This window comes from Bufo bufo, chromosome 9 (genome assembly GCF_905171765.1).
Source record: "Bufo bufo chromosome 9, aBufBuf1.1, whole genome shotgun sequence".
NCBI classification, from domain to species: Eukaryota; Metazoa; Chordata; class Amphibia; order Anura; family Bufonidae; genus Bufo; species Bufo bufo.
The window spans coordinates 117,249,526-117,274,130 of NC_053397.1; the positions used below are offsets into that span (position 1 = coordinate 117,249,526).

A 24,605-nucleotide genomic window follows, 5' to 3' on the forward strand; every position below is an offset into this window, starting at 1 on the left:
CCCAAGGTATTCCGTGAGGGGCATGGCGAGTTCCTAGAATATTTTGTTTTTTGGCACAAGTTAGCAGAAAATGCTTTTTTTACATTTTTTCTTACAAAGTCTCATATTCCACTAACTTGTGACAAAAAATAAAATTTTACCTGAACTCACCATACCCCCTCACGGAATACCTTCGGGTGTCTTCTTTCCAAAATGGGGTCACTTGTGGGGTATTTATACTGCACTGGCATTTTAGGGGCCCTAAAGCGTGAGAAGAAGTCTGGAATCCAAATGCGTAAAAAATGCCCTGTGAAAACGTAAAGATACTCTTTGGAATTTGGGCCCCTTTGCGCACCTAGGCTGCAAAAAAGTGTCACACATGTGGTATCGCCGTACTCAGGAGAAGTAGGGCAATGTGTTTTGGGGTGTATTTTTACATATACCCATGCTGGGTGAAATAAATATCTCTGTAAAAGACAACTTTTCACATTGTTTTATACAAAGTTGTCATTTTACAGAGATATTTCTCTCACCCAGCATTGGTATATGTAAAAAGACACCCTAAAACACATTGCCCTACTTCTCCTGAGTACGGCGATACCACATGTGTGACACTTTTTTGCAGACTAGGTGCGCAAAGGGGCCCAAATTCCAATGAGTACCTTTTAGGAGGGCATTTTTACGCATTTGGATTCCAAACTACTTATCACGCTTTAGGGCCCCTAAAATACCAGGGTAGTATAAATACCCCACAAGTGACCCCATTTTGGAAAGAAGACACCCCAAGGTATTCCGTGAGGGGCATGCAAAGCATGGCTGGCCCTGTCTTCGTTCCAAATCTCGCGCCTGCGCCGTACCGTGCTTCAGTCGGCGCAGGCGCACTGAGAGGAGGACGTTCGCTCGGCTGCTCCTTCCTCAGTGCGCCTCTGCCGGGTGTAGATGTGACGTCATCGGCTGCGCCGACTGAAGACCGGTACGGCGCAGGTGCGAGCTTTGGAACGCAGACAGGGCCAGCCGGAGGAGGAGAGCGCTCGCTGGCCCTGTCAATCAACAGGAGGAGGGGGACGTTTTTTTGAAAGGAGGATGCGGCGGCTACCAGCAAGTAACCGCCCTACTTGCTGGTAGCGAGGTAATTAACATATTATAAAAGTGTGGTTTTTAAAGAAACTAAGCCACAGAAAAAGGTAAGAGCACTATATATTGAATAATCGCACTATAAGGATTTTAATTAGCCCAAAAATGAAAAATGACTTTTGGGGGGTGACAGAAGCCCTTTAAGGAACGTCCAAAACTAGTCTCCCCATACGTGGATGTATGGTTATATAGAGACTCTAAAATTTCTTGCTGTTCTCTAATTCTTGACAATCGTCAGTCTTTATAAATATTCCCCTGGCAAGTAAATGCTAGGTAAAGGGAAGCATAAATAGTACATGTACCACGGAAAGTTGAAATGAATGTACCGCAATCGTGCATTCATAACGATTTCTCCTTGCAGTCAACTCCAAAGCGGAACCTTTGTCTCTAGGAACGTTTCTTCTTAGACAACCGGACGAAGTTTATAGGTGACCATGGCCAGTGCAACGTAGAGAGCTACTGAAACACTTCCGGCCAACTCATCGCTGCTAGTTGTCATTTGCTTTAGTGTTAATCATGGTGTTGCTTACAATGATTGCCCGGGTGGCAGACGGCCTGCCGCTGGCAGCATCTATGCAGGAGGATGAGCAGGTAGGTGAGAAGTATCGCAGGTGGTGGGTGGCATAGCGCAGGTAAAGTGACTAGTCCTCAGGACATATTTGTTAGGGCATTGAGGTTTGTGTCGCCTGCACGTGAGTGGCAGCTTCTTTCTCCATAGTGTGACATTGGTGTGTGCAGTGCAGCATTTGGTTGCTGATGAGGTGTGGATCAGTAAAGGAGTCTACCCCTTATCTCATCTCAGCATTGGCAGTCCTGAAGTACATGGTGAGAGTGTTACAAAACTTCACCACTCAGCAAAACTAAGCGGTCAGTTTGGCTTGTAGTGTGCTTTTAAAGACTAGCTGTGAGGCCAGCAAGTGACAAAGAGCCATTACAGAGGTAGAACTTGATGTTATACTCTGCAGCACATAGTCTGATGGCTCCCCATGCTGATTGAGAGGCCTCATTCACATTTCCGCGTTTCACTCGCGTTCTGTCTGCATTTTCTGAAAATCATGGGCACAACATGGATGGGCATCCGTGTTTGGTCCATTGTTCATTGACCACTTCTATGAGATGCTTTTGAAATGAATTTTCATCTGAGCAGTGTCCATGCAATACGGATGACACACGGAGGGCAAAAAACAAACAGATCTGTCATGGATGAAACGCAGACAGATTTTTTTCATAGATGTCAAACAGATCTGGAAATGTGGATCCATAAAATACGTATACTTTCTATGTGCAATCTGCATTTTTCTCAGTCCCTTTAATAGAAATAGGACATGGTCTATAATTTGCGGGATGGACATACGAATGCAGACAGCACACGAATGACATCAGAGTCCATGTGTGATCTACAATACAGATGTGTGGTCACGGAGAAACCAGTGGTGGAATTGCAGATGGAGTCTACATCTCATGAATCTCCTCAGACAATACCTTGTATGTTCTTAAACGCCACACTACAGATCTCAATAAGTGACAATTATTGTCTGAAATAAAGAATGCATGTGGACAGGTGTGAATCTGTACTAACTATACTTTTTATGTTATGTAGTAACTATGACATGTGGCTCACTATAAATACTCTGAAAGCTCATTGAAAATTCACACTCTTCTAACAAACCATAATTTTCGCTCCATAAGATGCACTTAGAGTTTAGAGGAGGAAAATAAGAAAATAATATTTTTTCATCAAACCTCAGATCAGATGCCCAGTCTTTATCAGAGTTCAGATCAGACCATTATTCCTTATGAGACATAAATGAAGAACTTAGGTCTCCTGCCGCCACTCGCGAGATCCAGCGCGCTCTTCCTGCACTCACTGCTTGCTGGTCTTCTGCCAGCACTGCACTGCGACCTGATGTCGCACAGCGTCAGGTCAAAGTACACACTTTATGCAGTCAGGACTCGGCACAGAGCGGAGCCGTCAGAAGACCAGGGACTGGTGAGTACAGCTAGCACCAGTCACTATAGTCTACTGTGCGCTCATTAGTATTCACTTCATAAGATGCAATGCCATTTCCCCCCACTTTTGTGAGAAAAAAAATGCATCTTATTGAGTGAAAAATGCAGTATTTTAGATAAAGAGGGACATTTATTAAGATGTAAAATTTGGCACATCTTCTGGCAGTTAGATCTCAGGAAAGCAAATCTACAATAGGTAATAGCCACCAAACACTTGAGCTATTGTTCACGCCAGTTTCTAGCATAAACTATAATAATAATTTTGTGTCACAGGAGCTCCCCCCCCCCAAACATTTAGGCTGGTTTCACACGGGCGTTGCGGGAAAATGTGCGGGTGCGTTGCGGGAACACCCGCGATTTTTCAGCGCGAGTGCAAAACATTGTAATGCGTTTTGCACGCGCGTGAGAAAAATCGTGCATGTTTGGTACCCAAACCTGAACTTCTTCACAGAAGTTCGGGCTTGGGATCGGTGTTCTGTAGATTGTATTATTTTCCCTTATAACATGGTTATAAGGGAAAATAATAGCATAGCATTCTGAATACAGAATGCTAAGTAAAACAGCGCTGGAGGGGTTAAAAAAAAATAAAAATTTTTTTAACTCACCTTAGTCCACTTGATCGCGGCCCGGCATCTCCTTCTGTCTCCTTTATTGAAGGACCTATGGTGAGCATTAAATACAGTTACAGGACCTTTGATGACGTCACTCCGGTCATCACATGATCCATCACCATGGTAAAAGATCATGTGACGTACCATTTTATGACCGGAGTGACGTCATCAAAGGTCCTGTAACTGTATTTAATGCTCACCACAGGTCCTATTCAACAAAGGAGACAGAAGGAGATGCCGGGCTACGCGATCAAGTGGACTAAGGTGAGTTAAAATTTATTTTTATTTTTTTTAACCCCTCCAGCCCTATTTTACTTTGCATTCTGTATTCAGAATGCTATTATTTTCCCTTAGAACCATGTTATAAGGGAAAATAATACAATCTACAGAACACTGATCCGAAGCCCGAACTTCTTTGAAGAAGTTCGGGTTTGGGTACCAAATATGCGCGATTTTTCTCACGCGCGTGCAAAACGCATTACAATGATTTGCACTCGTGCGGAAAAATTGCGGGTGTTCCCGCAACGCACCCGCACATTTTCCCGCAACGCCCGTGTGAAACCAGCCTTAACCACCTCAGCCCCCAGTGCTTAAACACCCTGAAAGACCAGGCCACTTTTACACTTCTGACCTACACTACTTTCACCGTTTATTGCTCGGTCATGCAACTTACCACCCAAATGAATTTTACCTCCTTTTCTTCTCACTAATAGAGCTTTCATTTGGTGGTATTTCATTGCTGCTGACATTTTTACTTTTTTTGTTATTAATCGAAATTTAATGATTTTTTGGCAAAAAAATGACATTTTTCACTTTCAGTTGTAAAATTTAGCAAAAAAAACGAGATCCATATATAAATTTTGCTCTAAATTTATTGTTCTACATGTCTTTGATAAAAAAAAAATGTTTGGGTAAAAAAAAAAATGGTTTGGGTAAAAGTTATAGCGTTTACAAACTATGGTACAAAAATGTGAATTTCCGCTTTTTGAAGCAGCTCTGACTTTCTGAGCACCTGTCATGTTTCCTGAGGTTCTACAATGCCCAGACAGTACAAACACCCCACAAATGACCCCATTTCGGAAAGTACACACCCTAAGGTATTCGCTGATGGGCATAGTGAGTTCATAGAACTTTTTATTTTTTGTCACAAGTTAGCGGAAAATGATGATATTTTTTTTTTTTTTTCTTACAAAGTCTCATATTCCACTAACTTGTGACAAAAAATAAAAAGTTCTATGAACTCACTATGCCCATTAGCGAATACCTTGGGGTCTCTTCTTTCCAAAATGGGGTCACTTGTGGGGTAGTTATACTGCCCTGGCATTCTAGGGGCCCAAATGTGTGGTAAGGAGTTTGAAATCAAATTCTGTAAAAAATGACCTGTGAAATCCGAAAGGTGCTCTTTGGAATATGGGCCCCTTTGCCCACCTAGGCTGCAAAAAAGTGTCACACATGTGGTATCTCCGTATTCAGGAGAAGTTGAGGAATGTGTTTTGGGGTGTCTTTTTACATATACCCATGCTGGGTGAGATAAATATCTTGGTCAAATGCCAACTTTGTATAAAAAAATGGGAAAAGTTGTCTTTTGTCAAGATATTTCTCTCACCCAGCATGGGTATATGTAAAATGACACTCCAAAACACATTCCCCACCTTCTCCTGAGTACAGAGATACCAGATGTGTGACACTTTTTTGCAGCATAGGGCCCATATTCCAAAGAGCACCTTTCGGATTTCACAGGTCATTTTTTACAGAATTTGATTTCAAACTCCTTACCACACATTTGGGCCCCTAGAATGCCAGGGCAGTATAACTACCCCACAAGTGACCCCATTTTGGAAAGAAGAGACCCCAAGGTATTCGCTGATGGGCATAGTGAGTTCATGGAAGTTTTTATTTTTTGTCACAAGTTAGTGGAATATGAGACTTTGTATGAAAAAAAAAAAAAAAAAATCATCATTTTCCACTAACTTGTGACAAAAAATAAAAAATTCTAGGAACTTGCCATGCCCCTCACGGAATACCTTGGGGTGTCTTCTTTCCAAAATGGGGTCACTTGTGGGGTAGTTATACTGCCCTGGCATTTTCCAGGGGCCCTAATGTGTGGTAAGTAGGTAAATGACCTGTGAAATCCGAAAGGTGCTCTTTGGAATGTGGGCCCCTTTGCCCACCTAGGCTGCAAAAAAGTGTCACACATCTGGTATCCGTACTCAGGAGAAGGTGGGGAATGTGTTTTGTGGTGTCATTTTACATATACCCATGCTGGGTGAGAGAAATATCTTGGCAAAAGACAACTTTTCCCATTTTTTTATACAAAGTTGGCATTTGACCAAGATATTTATCTCACCCAGCATGGGTATATGTAAAAAGACACCCCAAAACACATTCCTCAACTTCTCCTGAATACAGAGATACCAGATGTGTGACACTTTTTTGCAGCCTAGGTGGGCAAAGGGGCCCAAATTCCTTTTAGGAGGGCATTTTTAGACATTTGGATACCAGACTTCTTCTCACGCTTTGGGGCCCCTAAAATGCCAGGGCAGTATAAATACCCCACATGTGACCCCATTTTGGAAAGAAGACACCCCAAGGTATTCAATGAGGGGCATGGCGAGTTCATTGAAAAAAAAAAATTTTGGCACAAGTTAGCGGAAATTGATTTTTTGGATTTTGTTCTCACAAAGTCTCCCTTTCCGCTAACTTGGAACAAAAATTTCAATCTTTCATGGACTCAATATGCCCCTCAGCGAATACCTTGGGGTGTCTTCTTTCCAAAATGGTGTTATTTGTGGGGTGTTTGTACTGCCCTGGCATTTGAGGGTCTCCGCAATCATTACATGTATGCCCAGCATTAGGAGTTTCTGCTATTCTCCTTATATTGAGCATACGGGTAATGAGATTTTTTTTTTCCGTTCAGCCTCTGGGCTGAAAGAAAAAAATGAACGGCACAGATTTCTTCATTCGCATCGATCAATGTGGATGAAAAAATCTCTGCCAAAAAAAGAAAAAGGAGGGGAAAGGCGTCTGCCAGGACATAGGAGCTCCGCCCAACATCCATACCCACTTAGCTCGTATGCCCTGGCAAACCAGATTTCTCCATTCACATCAATCGATGTGGATGAATAAATCATTGCCAGGATTTTTTTTTTTATATATACAAAGTGTTTGCCAAAGTATATGAACACCGCCACCTCCTCAGCTCATATGCCTCGGCAAACATATCTTTTACTGCAGAGGAGAAATCTCGTCTTGCAGCGCCGCATACACCGACTTGCGTGTAATCTGACAGCAGCGCAATGCTTCTGTCCGAATGCACATCAGTGCTGCAGCTGGTCGATCGGTTGGTCCACCTGGAAGGTAAAAAAAACAAAACAAAAAAGAAAAAACCAGGCCGCAAAGCAATAACTTTATTAACTTTAGAACAGAACATATTAACTTTTTTTAACTTTTTTAACTTTTTTACTTACCGGTAATTTTTTTTTTGTTTAGTTTTTTTTACCTTTATAGAACAAACCTCTCCTTCCCCATGGGACAATGTGCAAAGCGCAAATCGCCCAAAGATGTGGCGAAGTACGTTATGCACTTTATCCCAGGTGAAAGGAGAGGTTTGCAGCAGCTGAGAGTAAAAGGGCCCTAATAGCCCTGTGTGCCTGTCCTGTGAGATGCAATCCCTATGCTAGGTGTACCTGTGTGTGGTACTTCCGGAAACACTCACCAAAGCATAGGGCAGGGTGGTCAGGACAGAAATAGCGGGTGTCACGCCTTATTCCACTCCTGCAACAGACACGACATCTTTTTCGGGGTGACGGTTGGGTTGAGGTACCAGGAACGACACTGGGGAAATGTCGCTCGTGTAGACGGCTAACTACACTGGTGGATGGGGCCACGGAACCTCCTGGGTAAAGGAGGTTCTCGATGATCTCTTCCTGGAATTTGAGGAAAGATCGTGTTCTCCCAGCCTTACTGTAGAGAACAAAACTATTATACAGCGCCAATTGAATTAAATATACAGACACCTTCTTATACCAGCGTCTGGTTCTGCGGGAAACTAAATACGGAGACAACATCTGGTCATTGAAGTCCACCCCTCCCATGAGCGGATTATAGTCGTGCACACAGAGGGGCTTTTCAATGACACGGGTTGCTCGCTCAATTTGGATTGTCGTGTCTGCGTGAATGGAGGAGAGCATGTAAACGTCACGCTTGTCTCTCCATTTCACCGCGAGCAGTTCTTCGTTACACAAGGCAGCCCTCTCCCCCCTTGCAAGACGGGTGGTTACAAGCCGTTGGGGGAAGCCCACGCGACTAGTTCGCGCGGTGCCACAGGCGCAAATCCGTTCTAGAAACAAATGCCTAAAGAGGGCCACACTTGTGTAAAAATTGTCCACATAAAGATGGTACCCCTTGCCGAATAAGGGTGACACCAAGTCCCAGACTGTCTTCCCACTGCTCCCCAGGTAGTCAGGGCAACCGACCGGCTCCAGGGTCTGATCTTTTCCCTCATAGATCCGAAATTTGTGGGTATAGCCTGTGGCCCTTTCGTCTACGCAGATGTTTTGCTCGGGGGTATACAAATCTGCAAATTTCTGGTTGAAATGGTCTATGAGGGGCCGAATTTTGTGGAGCCGGTCAAAAGCTGGGTGGCCTCTGGGACGGGAGGTGGTGTTGTCGCTAAAATGCAGGAAACGGAGGATGGCCTCAAATCGTGCCCTGGACATAGCAGCAGAGAACATGGGCATGTGATGAATCGGGTGCGTGAACCAATATGACCGCAATTCATGCTTTTTTGTCAGGCCCATGTTGAGCAGAAGGCCCAAAAAAATTTTAAGTTCGGAAACTTGGACTGGTTTCCACCGGAAAGGCTGGGCATAAAAGCTTCCCGGGTTGGCGGATATAAATTGTGTGGCATACCGGTTTGTCTCTGCCACGACTAAGTCCAAGAGCTCAGCAGTCAAGAACAGCTCAAAAAATCCCAGGGCCGAACCGATTTGAGCCGTCTCAACCCGAACTCCAGACTGGGCGGTGAAAGGGGGAACTACTGGTGCGGCTGAAGTTGGTGACTGCCAATCAGGGTTTGCCAGCACCTCAGGGATTCTAGGGGCTCTACGGGCCTGTCTGTGCGGTGGCTGCGACGGGGTAACTATTGCACGTGCCACCGTACCAGCTTCAACTGCCCTTCTGGTGCTCGCTACTTCACCAGGTTGTACGGCAGTGCTGGTACTAGGTCCAGGGAGGGCTGCGCTGCTGGTGTATGCCTCACCACGTGATCCGGCAGCGACAGCCCCACTCTGCTGCTCTTGAAGCGGATCCTGCATAACCTGTGGTCTAGCGACACGGGGCCGGGTACGCCTGGTGCTGCCAGGGACCTCAACCTCCTCGTCCGAACTTTGGGTCAGAGAGCCACTGCTTTCCACAGGTTCATATTCTGACCCGCTAGATTCGTCAGATGAGGGTTCCCACTCCTCATCCGACTGGGTCAGAATCCTGTAGGCCTCTTCAGAAGAATACCCCCTGTTTGACATTTGGACTACTAAATTTAGGGGTATTCCCTGAGACTACCCAAGAAAAAAAGCAAGCCTGTCTTACAAAGGGGAGGCTAGCGAAGTACCGGAGGCCGCTGCGGTTGATAAAAAATATCAAAACTGATTTTTTTTATCGCCGCAGTGCGTGTAAAATGAATGTGCAGTGATCAAAAAATATATATTTTTTGTCACTGCGGTGGGGCGGGCGTGGGTGAACGCACGTGTGGGCGACCGATCAGGCCTGATCGGGCACACACTGTGTTTTGGGTGGAGGGCGAGCTAAGGTGACACTAATACTATTATAGATCTGACCGTGATCAGTTTTGATCACTTACAGATACTATAAAAGTACAAATGCTGATTAGCGATACGCTAAACAGCGAATAAAAGTGACTGCGGTGCGGTGGGGTGGGCGCTAACTGACGCTAACTACTTAACCAAGGGGCCTAAACTATCCCTAAAACCTAACAGCCAATACCAGTGAAAAATAAAAAGTGACAGTTTACACTGATCACTTTTTTTCCTTTCACTAGTGATTGACAGGGGCGATCAAAGGGTTAATTGGGGTGCAGGGGGGTGATCTGGGGCTAAGGTGTAGTGTTTGGTGTACTCACAGTTCAGTCTGCTCCTGTGCTGGATCCAACCGATGAAAAGGACCAGCACAGGAGCAGACAAGCCATATAACAGATCATATTTACTAATATGATCTGTTATATGACTTTTGATTGGATTTTTTGAAAATCGCCAGCCTGCCAGCCAATGATCGTTGCTGGCAGGCTGGTGACGAACTTGTTCTTTGAATTTTGCCGGCCCCTCGATGCGCATGCGCCGGCTTTGAGCGAAATCTCGCGTCTCGCGAGATGACGCGTATATGCGTGATTGTGCGCAGCGCTGCCACCTCCGGAACGCGAATCTGCGTACAGCGGTCCGGAGGTGGTTAAAGAGGACCTTTCACAGTTTAAATTATTTATTTTTTTTTTAACATGGGGGGTACTCCACTGATGCTGCCAGAAGTTGTTTTTTTTTTTTTTTTTAAAGACCGCCTGTCTGCCCCACTGTGGTCCCCTGAAGTTTTGGTGGCCAATATGTTAATGCCAAGCATGGGTACAGGGAGGAGAGGACGGCACATTAGGGAATTGATGGTATTAGCGGACTGCATCGCAGCCAGGGAGAAAGTGAGCTTTTTTTTTTTCTCAATGGCTGTGAAACACCCCACAATTCCACCAAGGTTTTTGACATCACATTTTGACATTCATTTTGCTCTAAAAATAACATGACGCCCTTATTCTGGGGCTCAATAAGATTGCAGCAATATCAAACTTGTTTAATTACTTTTAAAATAAAAATGTAAAATTTGAAAAAAATCAAAATTTTCTTTGCATCACTATAGGGGTGGGCGATATAGACGATATAGGCGATATGCGATATAAATTTGTGCCACGATATGGATTTTGAGCATATTGCCTATATCGCCGGACCGCGATATGATCCTGAGCTGGCACAGTGAAGAAGGAGAGAGTCCCTCCCTCCCCACTGTGCGCGGCTGCCGCTGACCACCAATGAAAAAAGAGGAGGAGGGGAGGGACTGACAGTAAATCATTGAGTTTTCACGATCTCAGTGAGCGCGTGAAAACTCTAATCCGATGGTATATTCTAACCCCCAGGCGTTCCCATGGTGACATGGACGCTTGCCTGGGGGTTAGAACATACAGGGCCACGCCGCTGACAGTAGAACATTTAAAAACTAATCAGTAACTTTAACTTTATTAATTGCTGATCTCTTTACTGTATACCTTACTAGGTCTTAGCTCCGGTAACAGTAGGCAGTGCGGGCGGGCGGCGCTCACTCACTGACGTCACGCGTCTGCTCCTCCCACTAGGCGGCGCAGGCGCGTGACGTCAGTGAGTGAGCACCGCCCCCCGCACTGACTGCTGTTACCGGAGCTAAGACCTAGTAAGGTATACAGTAAAGAGATCACCAATTAATAAAGTTAAAGTTACTGATTAGTTTTTAAATGTATTCCTGTGAGCGTCGGGGGGGGGGGGGGGGGGAAGAATCTGTGGATGGCACCGGTTAGGGGAGGGGGGGGATGATCTGTGGATGGCACAGTTTAGGGGAGGGGGGGGGATGATCTGTGGATGGCACCGTTTAGGGGAGGGGGGGGATGATCTGTGGATGGCACAGTTTAGGGGAGGGGGGGGATGATCTGTGGATGGCACAGTTTAGGGGAGGGGGGGGATGATCTGTTGATGGCACCGTTTAGGGGAGGGGGGGGATCTGGGGATGGCACCGTTTAGGGGAGGGGGGGGGATCTGGGGATGGCACCGTTTAGGGGGATCTGTGGATGGCACCGTTTAGGTGGGGGATCTGTGGATGGCACCGTTTAGGTGGGGGATCTGTGGATGGCACCGTTTAGGTGGGGGATCTGTGGATGGCACCGTTTAGGTGGGGGATCTGTGGATGGCACCGTTTAGGTGGGGGATCTGTGGATGGCACCGTTTAGGTGGGGGATCTGTGGATGGCACCGTTTAGGTGAGGGGGGGGGGATCTGTGGATGGCACCATTTAGGTGAGGGGGGGGGGATCTGTGGATGGCACCATTTAGGGGAGGGGGATCAGCTCCCTGCTGTTTGTGTGCACAAAGCACAGGGCAGCAGGGAGAGTGTAAAGTCCTATTCACCCTAATAGAGCTCTGTTAGGGTGAATATGACAAGGGTTCTAGCCCTTAAGGAGACTAATAGTTATTAAATAAAAAGTAAAAAAAAGTTTAAACACGCCCCCCCAAATATAGAAAACAATATATCGCAATATATATCGCATATCGCACATGCTTAAAATTATATCGCAATATAGATTTTAGGCCATATCGCCCACCCCTACATCACTATATTCTCACAACCATAACTTTTTTTTAATATTTTGGTTTACAGAGCTGTATGAGGGCTTGTTTTTTTGCATAAAAAACTCGTTTTTATTAGTATAATTTTTGTAGTATGCATGACTTTCTGATCACAATTTTGAGGGGGGGCACAAGATGACAAAAAAAATTCGAATCGCGTGTCTTTCATTTTATTTTTATTTCTGTTACGGCGTTCACCACACAGGAATTTTTTTTAATGTATTTTAATAGTTCAGACATTTTCGATGCAGCTATACCTAATATGTTTATTACTTTACTTTATTTTTTATATATTTTTATATGTAAAATCTGAGAACAGGGGATGATTGAAATATATAAAATGTAATATATATTTTTTTCCTTTTTATTTATTAACTATCATAACTATATTAACCTGATACAGTCGACAATCACCTCTTATGGAGCACGCTCCCTGCAGCAGCCTTCTCCATGCATATGCGGGCGCATAATGCTGTACATTTACGACATTATGTGTTAAAGGTGTTAACACTGGACCTGGAAGACTATTCCCTCTTATCGCAAATACCTTGGCCTCTGCCTAGGCTCTACTATGTGGATATTTCTTCACCCATAAGACTACACCAGGCGCATCCTCTCCACATCCCTATACCTCCCATTTAGCCAGTCTCATGCAAGTCACATAAGTCTAGACTTATCCCTGTACTTCCATATTCCCTTCCTCTGCTATTTTTTGTCTCTTACAGATAAGGGCATTTTCTTTCTTGCGATCTTCATTACTCAAGTTCTTTTTACCACCTCTGTGTTTATTTAATTTAGTTAAAAAAGAGATTTACGTTCTTAATAATTTATTTATTTATATTTTTTGTAGTCTGGGCGAGACTTGCAACAGTATCAAAACCAAGCCAAGCAGCTGTTCCGCAAGTTGAATGAACAGTCCCCAGCTCGATGTACTCTAGAGGCAGGAGCAATGACATTCCAGTGAGCAAATAAAATAAAAAAAATCTTTGTTTTTTTTATCATGTTTCACACTTGAGCTGTAAATTATATGTGTCGCATTGGCATTGTTTTTGAGCAATTCTATGCAATCTATTACAGTTGTTGTACAGTACATATGATTGTTGTATGCAAAAGACTTTCTTTTCCTGATACCTCATTATTTTTAAGATCCTTGTTTACCAGCATTGAATAAGAACATTGCAGTTTACATCCAGTTAGATAAGTTTCTGCGAACCAGAGGGTAAGGACAAATGAGGCAGTCATGATATGGCCAGCAGCTGCAGAGATGCACAGCTACTCCTGGTTTCTAAATAAGGCTCATTTCACACTAGCAGCAATTAACTCCGGCAGGCTGTTCTGTCGGATCCGTGCTGACGCTAGCGCACGCGTGCCCCCGAACCACCGCTCCATTGACTATAATTGTCCTTTAAAGGTGTTGTGCCACAAAAAATAATATAAGTTTTTCAAACCATCACCAGAATCTACATACTTTTGTAATTGCATTGATTAAAAATGTATTGTAGCCACAGAGCTACTCAATAAAATGTTTCTCTATAGTGCCACCTGCTGTTTGTTCTTTTCCTTTTTACTTTGTCCACCTCACTGAGGTGGTCGCGCATGCTCAGTTTAAATGTTCAACTGCCACAAGCCATACCTTCTGTTAGCTTTTACAGGGAAAGAGCTTCACCAGAAGTGACAAATTCCCCCTGAGCGGTCAGCCTGATATAAATCTAGCAGCACAATTGGAGCAATCAGTGGCGTAGGTAGAAATGACTGGGCCCCATAGCAAAAAAATTTTATGGGCCCCCCCCTCCCAGATTTCCCACCCCCACACACCTCTCGGACCTCGCCGCCACATCCGCAGCTCCTCATGCACTTGAGACGGTTACGCGTAGGACTGAGCACATACAGTTAGTTACTGGCAACGCATTTGTGCCAGTGTAGGAAATGTATGAATCTAAATGTCTGTGTATTAAAGAAAATTGTTAAATTGTACAGGGGTCTGTAACACAAGAAGGTGAAAGTACATATCGTGGGGTGTGTATGCGCATTAGACAGAAGGTAGGGATATGTATCTTGTGTAGTTTGGATATTAGGGAGAGTAAGTGGTATATATCTAGTGCTGATACACGTGTAGGTGAAGAGCCGCTTTGACATAATTCGTCTTTCATATTATAAGCTCCCCTTATATATAATTTACTTACAGTTCTGAAGACTCAGGGGTGCTGGCTGGCTTGGTCTCAGGGGTGCTGGCAGGCTTGGTCGGGCAGAAGGAGCGTGGGAGACTGTGAGGCCTTTTTTCTCCAAGCTGCTCCAGAAAAAAAATATTTTTCATTATATCTCAGGTCAGACCACCAATCAGACCCCCAATGTTAATCAGACCTCAGCTAACAGCCCGAATAAGATCCCCAATGGTAATAAGACCTCAGATCACACCTCAGATCAGACCCCAATATGAATGACCCCCAATTAGACCTCAGATAAAAGCCCTCAGTAGCCTCATAGCAGCCCCAAGTAGCCTCTCCATCAGCCCCCCAGTAGCCTCTCCATCAGCCCCCAGTGCGCCCTCCCCGGTATTAAAATCATTGGTGGGCAGTGTGCCCTCCCCAAACCCCCCCTCCCCTGTATTAAAATCATTTATTGGTAGGCAGTGTGCCCCCCGCTCCCCTGTATTAAAATCATTCATTGGTGGGCAGTGTGCCCCCCTCCCCTGTATTAAAATCATTAATTGGTGGGCAGTTTGCCCCCCCTCCCGGTATCAAAATCATTGGTGGGCAGTGTGCCCTCCTGCCCCCCCATCAGTGGTGTCAGCGGCAGTTGGTCAGTTACTCTGCAGCATACTTGCATCATTACATGTGCTGTGGCCGCCTGGCGCTCTTTCTTCTTGTAACGCGTCACAGGTCTGTGCGGCGCATTGCTTATGCTTATAGCAATGCGCCGCACAGACCTGTGACGAGTTACAAGAAGGAGGAGCGCCCGGCGGCCACAGCGCATGTAAGTATGACTAACTGACCATGGCAGCCAGGAATTCAGTAGCGTCCTGGCTGCCATGGTAACCGATCGGAGCCCCAGCATTACACTACTGGGACTCCGATCGGAGCTGCCGCTGCTACCAATGAGGAGAGGGGTGGCCCCGATCGCACCGCCACTTGAATTTTTTTATTTTTATCCTCAGCCGGCATCCCGGGCCCCCAGTGGCGTAGGGCCCCATAGCCATTGCTATGGCTGCTATGGCGATCCCTACGCCACTGGGAGCAATGAATGTAGAGATCTCTGGAACCCAGGTGCTATAGAGGGCTAGTTCTAGCTTTGTTAGAAAGAGATTGTCATGTACTATATGATGCCTGATTAATAATTTCCATTACGCCCCATGACAGCACCTGTGAGAGATCCTCCCCCTTCCGGACAGGAAACAGGAACTTTCCAGATCTTTAAATTAGTCCACTGCTTTCCACCACTCAGTTCTTTCCTGTTTCCTGTCCAGAGACAGGAGGATTTCTTCTCAGGTCTGTTTTTGGGTCTGCAGGACCTCTAGGGTTAAAAGGACTGAAACCTAGTAAAGGTATCTGTCAGCATAAGTCTCCACTAGGAGCCGCTGAGAAGCCCGGCGTTTTTTCCCTTCTTCAACGCCATGGGGGGATGCCTGTGGCTGCCTCATTGTCCCTTGCCAGGCCGGCGAAGTTCGGCGTGAGGGGGAGGTGTATCTTCTCTCATTTGCGGCAGGCCGAGTCTGGACGCGCGCATCCACCGGAAGTGACGCGTGCGTTCCCCCGGCCGGAAGGGGAGGAGCCTAAATATGGCGGGCGTTGCGCGGCCGATTTGAAAAAGGGAACGCCGGCCAGCCAGCATGGAGGGAGCAGCGGCAAGGCAGATACTTGACCGGACGGCCAGATCTTCCCTCCATTGCCCCCCTTGAAGCAGCATCATGCAGGAAGAAGGGGAAGTTCAACTGTGCACAGACAGACAGGAGCTGCTTTCTGAATCCAGCATAGTACTCCTGGGGGTAAGAGGGGTTAACCCCCACCATCTCCCTTTAGGGACTTATTATTGTGGTCAGAATTAGACTGATTGGGGCTATTTTATTAAATGCAGGTTAAAGAAGCCCCAAGAAAAGCTACCCACAAAACAAGAGCTAAGGAGTGTGGAATTTGCAAGCGTAAATTGGGCCCGTCCTACCCCAAAACCTGTTGCCAACCTTGTCTGGATAAGTTAGTAGCAGACGAGTCGCCATCTTTATTGCAAAGCATCCAGGAGTTAGTTAAAAAGGAAGTTCGTTCTTCTGTGGAACATCGTAAAAAATTCCTGCCTAGCTCATCCATAAGAAGGCTCAGACGATAGTGGAGGATACTACGGATTCTGAGTCTGAGGAGGGCGCCATTGCAAGCTCAGATTCCTCCTCTGAGGATTTGACAGGGAAACCGTTATTCAGAGTGGAGAATACGGCTCTACTATTAAAAGCGGTTAGATCCACGATGGAGCTGGAGGAGGAAAAGGAGTCCAGGTCTAGGCCAGAACTCATGTTTGAAAGCCTAAAGCCAAAAAAGTCTACGGTGTTCCCCATTGAGGGTTGTTTCAGAGACCTGATTAAACGTGAATAGGAGAAGCCCAACAAAAAATTCTTTATCCCTAGAGCGGTTAAGAGAAAGTACCCCTTTGATGATCAAGAAGTATCAGCTTGGCAGGAGGTACCCAGGGTAGACGCCCCTGTAGCAAAAATAAATAAAAAATCAGCTCTTCCGTTTGAGGATTTAAGGTACCTTAAAGATCCAATGGACAAAAGGGCAGATGCCTACTTAAGAAAGAATTGGGAGGCATCCACTTATGCCTTTAAACCGAATATAGCAACTACTTCAGTGGCAAGGTCATTAAAAGTCTGGTTGGAGGAACTAGAGTCTCATATAGAGAACAAGACTCCTAGGGATCAGCTTCTGGAAGCTATACCAACCATATCCAGAGCAGTAGACTTTATTTCTGATGCCTCCGCTGATGCTTTGAGACATTCTGCTAGAGCGGCCGCACTTTCCAATTCAGCCAGAAGGTCCCTATGGTTGAAGGGGTGGAAGGGCGATGTAGCATCAAAGTCTAAGCTATGTGCCCTTCCTTGTCAAGGAAATTTTTTGTTTGGGTCAGCCTTGGATGATATTTTAGATAAGGCATCTGATAAGAAAAATGGATTTCCAACGCCGTCCTTTCCTAGACAGGGGAAGCCATTTTGCAATAGTGAGAGAAGGAAGGGTTTTGGGGATCAGAAGAAAAGAAGGGAATGGAGATCGGATAAATCAAAAAGCGTGCTGTTTAAATCCAGACCTCAGACTTCGAGTTCCTCTCACCAATGACGCCAGGCCCCAGGTAGGCGGTTGTCTTTCTTCGTTTTCTCCTGCCTGGTGAAATATTACCGCAAGCGCCTGGGTAAGGAGTATTATAGAGGAAGGCTACCGCCTAGACTTCAAAAAGCTACCACCCAGGACATTAAAAATCACATCCATAAACCAACATTCTCCAAAACAGGAGGCGCTCATGGAATAAATAAACAGCCTCCTGGGAAAGGCAGTCCTTGTACTAGTTCCAGAAAACGAAAAAGGAGAGGGCTTCTATTCGACCCTATTTTTGGTTCCCAAACCCAACGGGACATTCCGACTGATAATAAATTTGATGAGTCTCAACCAATATCTGACATACCAAAAATTCAGGATGGAGTCAATCTCCTCCACGGTCCTTCATCTGTCCCCCCAACTGCGTGATGGCCTCAATAGATATAAAAGATGCCTACTATCACGTGCCCATTCATCCATCATCTCAGAAATACCTCAGGGTAGCGGTAAAGATGGGGGGAATCGATTGTCCATGTGCAGTTCAGAGCACTTCCCTTTTGGATATCGCAGGCGCCGAGGCTCTTCACGAAGCTAATGGCAGAGGTAATGGCAGAGATAAGAAGATTAGACATCATTATAATCTCATACCTGGACGACCTTCTCTTTGTAGGGCAGTCCCCAGAGGTGTTGATATCTCAAGTACAGGAGGTCCTGGGACCCTGATAAGTCTCGGCTGGTTAATAAATTGGGACAAATCGTCCCTGATTCCAACCTCCAAATGTGTTTTCCTAGGTGTCTTACTAGATTCCCAGATGCAGAAATCTTATCTTCCGGTAGATAAAAGGAGAGCTATTCAGCAGAAAATCAGGGTTTTCAGCAGAACCAAGGAAGTGTCCCTAAGAAAAGCAATGCCCATTCTGGGTCGGATGACGGCTTGCATTCCTGCTGTGATGTGGGCCCAATTCAGGTCCAGAATCCTTCAATGGCACATTTTGTCCAATTGGGACGGGGGGTTGCTATCCCTGGATCGCAAGCTTGTGATCCCGGGGTCAGTGACCCGGTCCCTAACGTGGTGGCTAAAAACTCTGAACCTGAGTCAGGGAGTAGAGTGGTTGAAACAGGACCCCCTAATAATAACCACCGACACAAGACCTTGGGGGTGGGGGGCCCATTCAGTTTTGGGGTTTTTCCAAGGCCCTTGGTCAAGAACCCAGAGTGCTCAATCCCAAAATGCCATGGAGTTAAGGGCAGTCCTGTGCGCATTAAAGGAAAGTCTCCCATCATTGCCTCAAAAACATGTCAGGATCCTATCCGACAACGCCTCAGTGGTAGCTTATATCCACAAACAAGGGTGGACAAGATCTCCTCAGCTAATGCAGCTAGCATCCACGATCTTCTTGCTAATACAGGGGAAAGCTATTTTTCTCTCAGCGGTCCATCTGAAAGGCTCAGAGAATCACCAGGCGGACTTTCTCAGCAGGCACAGATTCAGCCAGGCGAATTGGTGTCTGAATCAGGAGGTATTTCACCAAATAGAAGCCCTATGGGGATCTCCCACAATAGATCTATTCGCCTCGATAGAGAACAAAAAATGTGAAAGATTCTTTTCTCTGAGCAGGGAAGATCATTCTATAGGCACAGATGCGCTTTCACAACCATGGGGGAAGGACCTAGTCTATGTGTTTCCTCCCATCAGCCTACTGCCCAGAGTGATCCAGAAGAACAGGAGGGAGCAGGCAACGGTGATCCTACAAAAAACTTAAACCTAGCACTCTCAAAGTCCAGGTCTCGGCACTGAGTGCTCTCTTTGACCTTAGATTAGCTACTCATCCCTTGGTCAAAAGGTTTATTAAGGGTTCTTCTAGACTATGTCCTACAGTTAAATCTAAATCGGCCCCGTGGGACCTTTAACCTGGTGCTATCCGCTCTAACCAAGGCCCCGTTTGAGCCCCTTGGAGACATCCCCTTAAAGATGCTATCCTATAAAACTGTATTTTTAGAGGCCATTACATCCGCCAGACGAGTAGGAGAACTATCCGCTTTGTCATCTTCCCCGCTATATACTCAGATTCTGGAGGATAGAATTGTGTTCAAACCGAATCCTGCATTCCTGCCCAAAGTAGTTTCGGTATTCCATAAATCTCAGGAAATAGTTTTCCCCTCCTTTTGTCAAAACCCAAAGAATGAGGGGGAAGAGTCCTTTCATACTTTAGACGTGAGAAGGTGTGTCTGTGCATATTTAGAGTCTACGAAGAGCTTTAGGAAAACCCCACAACTCTTTGTTCAGTTTCAGGGTCAGAACAGAGACTTGAAAGTCGCAAGCCGTACCTTAGCCAGATGGATTAAGAGAGCGATAGGTCTGGCATATTCACAGTCAGGTTGTCGGGTACCTTTTGGATTTTTTAGCTCATTCCACTAGGGCAGTAGCCTCTTCCTGAGCAGAAAAGGTGTGCGCTACCATTGAGCAAATCTGTAGGGCAGCAACGTGGAGTTCCCCCTCCATGTTTTACAAGCACTACAGATTGGACCTTTTGTCTGTGCAGGATATGTCTTTTGGGAGAAAGGTGCTGCAGGCTGTAGTCCCTCCTTAATAGTCATCTAGTCTAATCTCTCACAGGTGCTGTCATGGGGCGTAATGGAAATACTTCAATTACTCTTACCGGTAATATGTTTTCCATGAGCCCATGACAGCACCTACATAATTCCCTCCCTAAAAAAAAATAAAAAAAAAAAATGTATGTAATAAATTTATATATATTGCAACAAAAAAAATAGAAAAAATAAATCTATATATGTGAGTCAAAGAGGAGATATGCCTGGGCATATATTTGGCACAGTTTTCCTTGTGTTATTTTTTTGCTTGTGTTCTTAGTTTCACTGTATATATATTGCTGGTCCCAGGAATCTTGTCAAATACTGAGTGGTGGAAGGCAGTGGACCAATTTAAAGATCTGGGAAGTTCCTGTTTCCTGTCCGGAAGGGGGACGATCTCTCACAGGTGCTGTCATGGGCTCATGGAAAACATATTACCGGTAAGAGTAATTGAAATATTTTTGCATCAACTTGACATAACTTTAAGCACTCTGCGATTTATTTATTTTTTTTAAATTTATTTATGCGTTTTTGTTTTTTAATTCTCTGCTTCTCATAGCCATAACTTTTTTATTTTTCCATTCAGATAGACAGATGAGGTATTATATTTTGCGGGACAAGTTGTTCTTTCTAATGGCACCATTTAATATTGCATATGATGTATTGGAAAACTGGAAAAAAAAATCCAGATGAGGTGGGATTGGAAAAAAACACATTTTATGAGTTAGTTTGTATGGCATTCCCTATGTGGTAAAACTGATCTGTTAACGTTATTCACTGGGTCAGCATAATTACAGCAATAGCTAATTTTTTATTGTTTTTCTTGCTTTTTGATGCTGAAAAATAATTTTTGGTTTGCATTGCCATATTATTATCCCTTCCTTAAATTTTTTATATTTATGTCTACGGAACTAGAAGCTGTCAAAATAGGGGTGGGCGATTATGGCCTAAAATCTATATTGCAATATAATTTTAAGCATGTGCAATATAATTTTAAGCATGTGCGGGTTAAACTTTTTTTGAACTTTTTATTTAATAACGATTAGCCTCCTTAGGGGCTAGAACCCTTGTCCTATTCACCCTAATAGAGCTCTATTAGGGTGAATAGGACTTCACACTCTCCCTGCTGCTCTGTGCATAGTGCACACAGCAGCAGGGAGCTGACCATGGCAGCCAGGGCTTCAGTAGCATCCTGGCTGCCATGGTAACCGATCGGAGCCCCGCGATTACACTGCTGGGGCTCCGATCAGAAGCTGCCACCCTGGGGCCACTGCCACCAATGATTTAATTGTGTGGAGGGGAGGGCCCACAATTAATATAATACTTAGAAGAGGGGGAGTAGGAAGGAGGGGATGTGGCCCCTGCGCCACCAATGAATATAGTTAATGCTTGAATACAAATGTAGCCTGCGTGTGCCGGCAATATCCCATACCTGGCCTCTATTACTGCACGCCGTTATCCGCCGCAATTAACCCCTCAGGACCTGAGGTGCTGACAAAAAAAATCACACAAAAATAAAAAAATGGAAATCAAATTTTTCAACCCATGGAGGTCTGGATTTGGAGTCACACTCAAAATTAAAGTGGAAAAACACACTAAAGGCTGATCCAACTTTAATGTAATGTCCTTAAAACAAGTCAAAATGAGGCTCAGTAGTGTGTGTGTGGCCTCCACGTGCCTGTATGACCTCCCTACAATGCCTGTGCATGCTCCTGATGAGGTGGCGGACAGTCTCCTGAGGGATCTCCTCCCAGACCTGGACTAAAGCATCTGCCAACTCCTGGACAGTCTGTGGTGCAACGTGACGTTGGTGGATAGAGCGAGACATGATGTCCTAGATGTGCTCAATTGGATTCAGATCTGGGGAACGGGCGGGCCAGTCCATAGCATCAATGCCTTCGCCTTGCAGGAACTGCTGACACACTCCAGCCACATGAGCTTTAGCTTTGTCTTGCATTAGGAGGAACCCAGGGCCAACCGCACCAGCATATGGTCTCACAAGGGGTCTGAGGATCTCATCTCGTTACCTATTGGCAATCAGGCTACCTCGGGCGAGCACATGGAGGGCTGTGCGGCCCTCCAAAGAAATGCCACCTCACACCATTACTGACCCAATGCCAAACCGGTCATGCTGGAGGATGTTGCAGGCAGCAGAACGTTCTCCACGGCGTCTCAAGACTCTGTCACGTCTGTCACATGTTTTCAGTGTGAACCTGCTTTCATCTGTGAAGAGCACAGGGCGCCAGTGGCGAATTTGCCAATCTTGGTGTTCTCTGGCAAATGCCAGACGTCCTGCACGGTGTTGGGCTGTAAGCACAACCCCCACCTGTGGACGTTGGGCCCTCATATCACCCTCATGGAGTCTGTTTCTGACCGTTTGAGCAGACACATGCACATTTGTGGCCTGCTGGAGGTCATTTTGCAGGGCTCTGGCAGTGCTCCTCCTGTTCCTCCTTGCACAAAGGCGGAGGTAGCGGTCCTGCTGCTGGGTTGTTGCCCTCCTACGGCCTCCTCCACGTCTCCTGATGTACTGGCCTGTCTCCTGGTAGCGCCTCCATGCTCTGGACACTACGCTGACAGACACAGCAAACCTTCTTGCCACAGCTCGCATTGATGTGCCATCCTGGATAAGCTGCACTACCTGAGCCACTTGTGTGGGTTGTAGACTCCGTCTCATGCTACCACTAGAGTGAAAGCACCGCCAGCATTCAAAAGTGACCAAAACATCAGCCAGGAAGCATAGGAACTGAGAAGTGGTCTGTGGTCACCACCTGCAGAACCACTCCTTTATTGGGGGTGTCTTGCTAATTGCCTATAATTTCCACCTGTTGTCTATCCCATTTGCACAACAGCATGTGAAATTGATTGTCAGTCAGTGTTGCTTCCTAAGTGGACAGTTTGATTTCACAGAAGTGTGATTGACTTGGAGAGTTACATTGTGTTGTTTAAATGTTCCCTTTATTTTTTTGAGCAGTGTATATTGGAAATAAATAAATAGTATGGACTGGCACTCCGTATGTGTGGTAATAAATATGGCTATAAAGACTAAAATATACAATATAAAGTGATCACACAGTTTTAATATACAAAAAACAAAAATTACAATAAAATCACCGAAAATACATGATTATAAAACCTAAGAATAAAAGGTAAATAGGGATCTATGATTTGAACCAGCTGGTAAAGTGCGGCAAAGGTGTAGGATACTTTGTAAAAGAATAGTCCGCCAATAGTCTAAAGAAAAAGTTCCTTCTATCAAGTGAGTTGAATATAAGTTCCACTTTTGCAAGAATTTTTCATGCAGAGACAAAAACAACTTTCATATCATTCCTTTCGCAAAGTACATGTTTGAGTACCACTTGGTTATATAATCATAATTATTAACTATATTGATTGGTGGCGCAGTGGCCACAGTCCCTCCCCTCCTCCTCCTCTTTGTTCTCATTGGTGGCGCAGTGACCACAGTCCCTCCCCTCCTCCTCCGTTCTCATTGGTAATCAGCGGTAGCTGCACACAGTGGGGAGGGAGGGACTCCCTCCTTCTCCACACATGCCATGTTCTACCGCAATATAAACAAAATCTCTATCGTTGGCCAAATTTATATAGTTTATATTGCATATCGTCTATATTGCCCACCCCTACATCAAACACAGTGGTCCTGTGCCCCATAAAAAAAAAAAAACACTCGGCCGGCACAGGCATGCCCACGCCACTGCCATGTTCCTGGCCGCATCCAGTCTCCGTAGGACCATGAAGTAGCTTGATCCTGTGACCACTGACACCAGTCACTGAACTCAGCAGTCATGTAACCAAGCCACTTCCGGGTCATGCAGGGGCCAGAAGCAGTCGTGACTGGGGCATCAGCATGGGACTGCAGACAGGTGAATGGTTCTCTGTATCCAGCATAGCCTCATAATACTCGCACAGTTTTTTGTCTGGCTGACAGACAGCATATGCCACAACAGCCTACTGGAACAGGCTGCCAGATCGCCTAATGCAAGTGTGAGCCTAGAGTAAGCATCCACTTAAGATTTAATTAGAAAACAGTAATGGTCACCTGTTGCAGCAGTTTTCCAAACAGTCTGAATTCCAGAATGCTATTAGAGAGGTTTGAGCTGCTAATATATTTAACTCCAGACTGGGCCATTTACCCTTCTTCCTGACCAGTGCATTATCCTTTTTTTTTTTTTTTTTTTTTTTTTTTTTCTTTAGCACGTACGTCTTTGAATGCCATAACTTACTTCCGTTCTGTTATGTGGAGCTTTGTCATTTTTATTTTAGTATTTCTTAAAAAAAAATTATAGACAGGAAAAATGTTAAAAATATTTAATGTTTTTAAAATGTTTATTTATTTTTTTTAAAATAATATATTGTCCCCATTCTGTGATGTTAACTTCACTATATAGGAAGCATGAGTTATAGTCGTCCAGGCTAGAAGATGTGGTGTGTAGTGGCTTTGTATTTATTTATTTATTTTTTACACTTTATGCCCCCAATAGAATCATACAAGGCCTTTGAGAGACATTTAACATTGTTTTTTATTTTTATTTCTAATTTATCAGGGGAA

The 24,605-nt window shown here is 45.0% G+C and overlaps 1 protein-coding gene across 1 annotated transcript in view; it reads left to right on the forward strand.

The window, feature by feature from the left end:
* Nucleotides 1–1,547: 1,547 nt before the first annotated feature.
* Nucleotides 1,548–24,605, forward strand: part of SEC22B (SEC22 homolog B, vesicle trafficking protein) — a 145,135-nt gene continuing 122,077 nt past the window's right edge. The window contains exons 1-2 of the mRNA XM_040407568.1: nucleotides 1,548–1,704; nucleotides 13,006–13,115. Coding sequence (XP_040263502.1) covers nucleotides 1,630–1,704; nucleotides 13,006–13,115 — 185 coding nt within the window. The 5' untranslated portion in view covers nucleotides 1,548–1,629. The remainder of the gene's footprint in view (nucleotides 1,705–13,005; nucleotides 13,116–24,605) is intronic.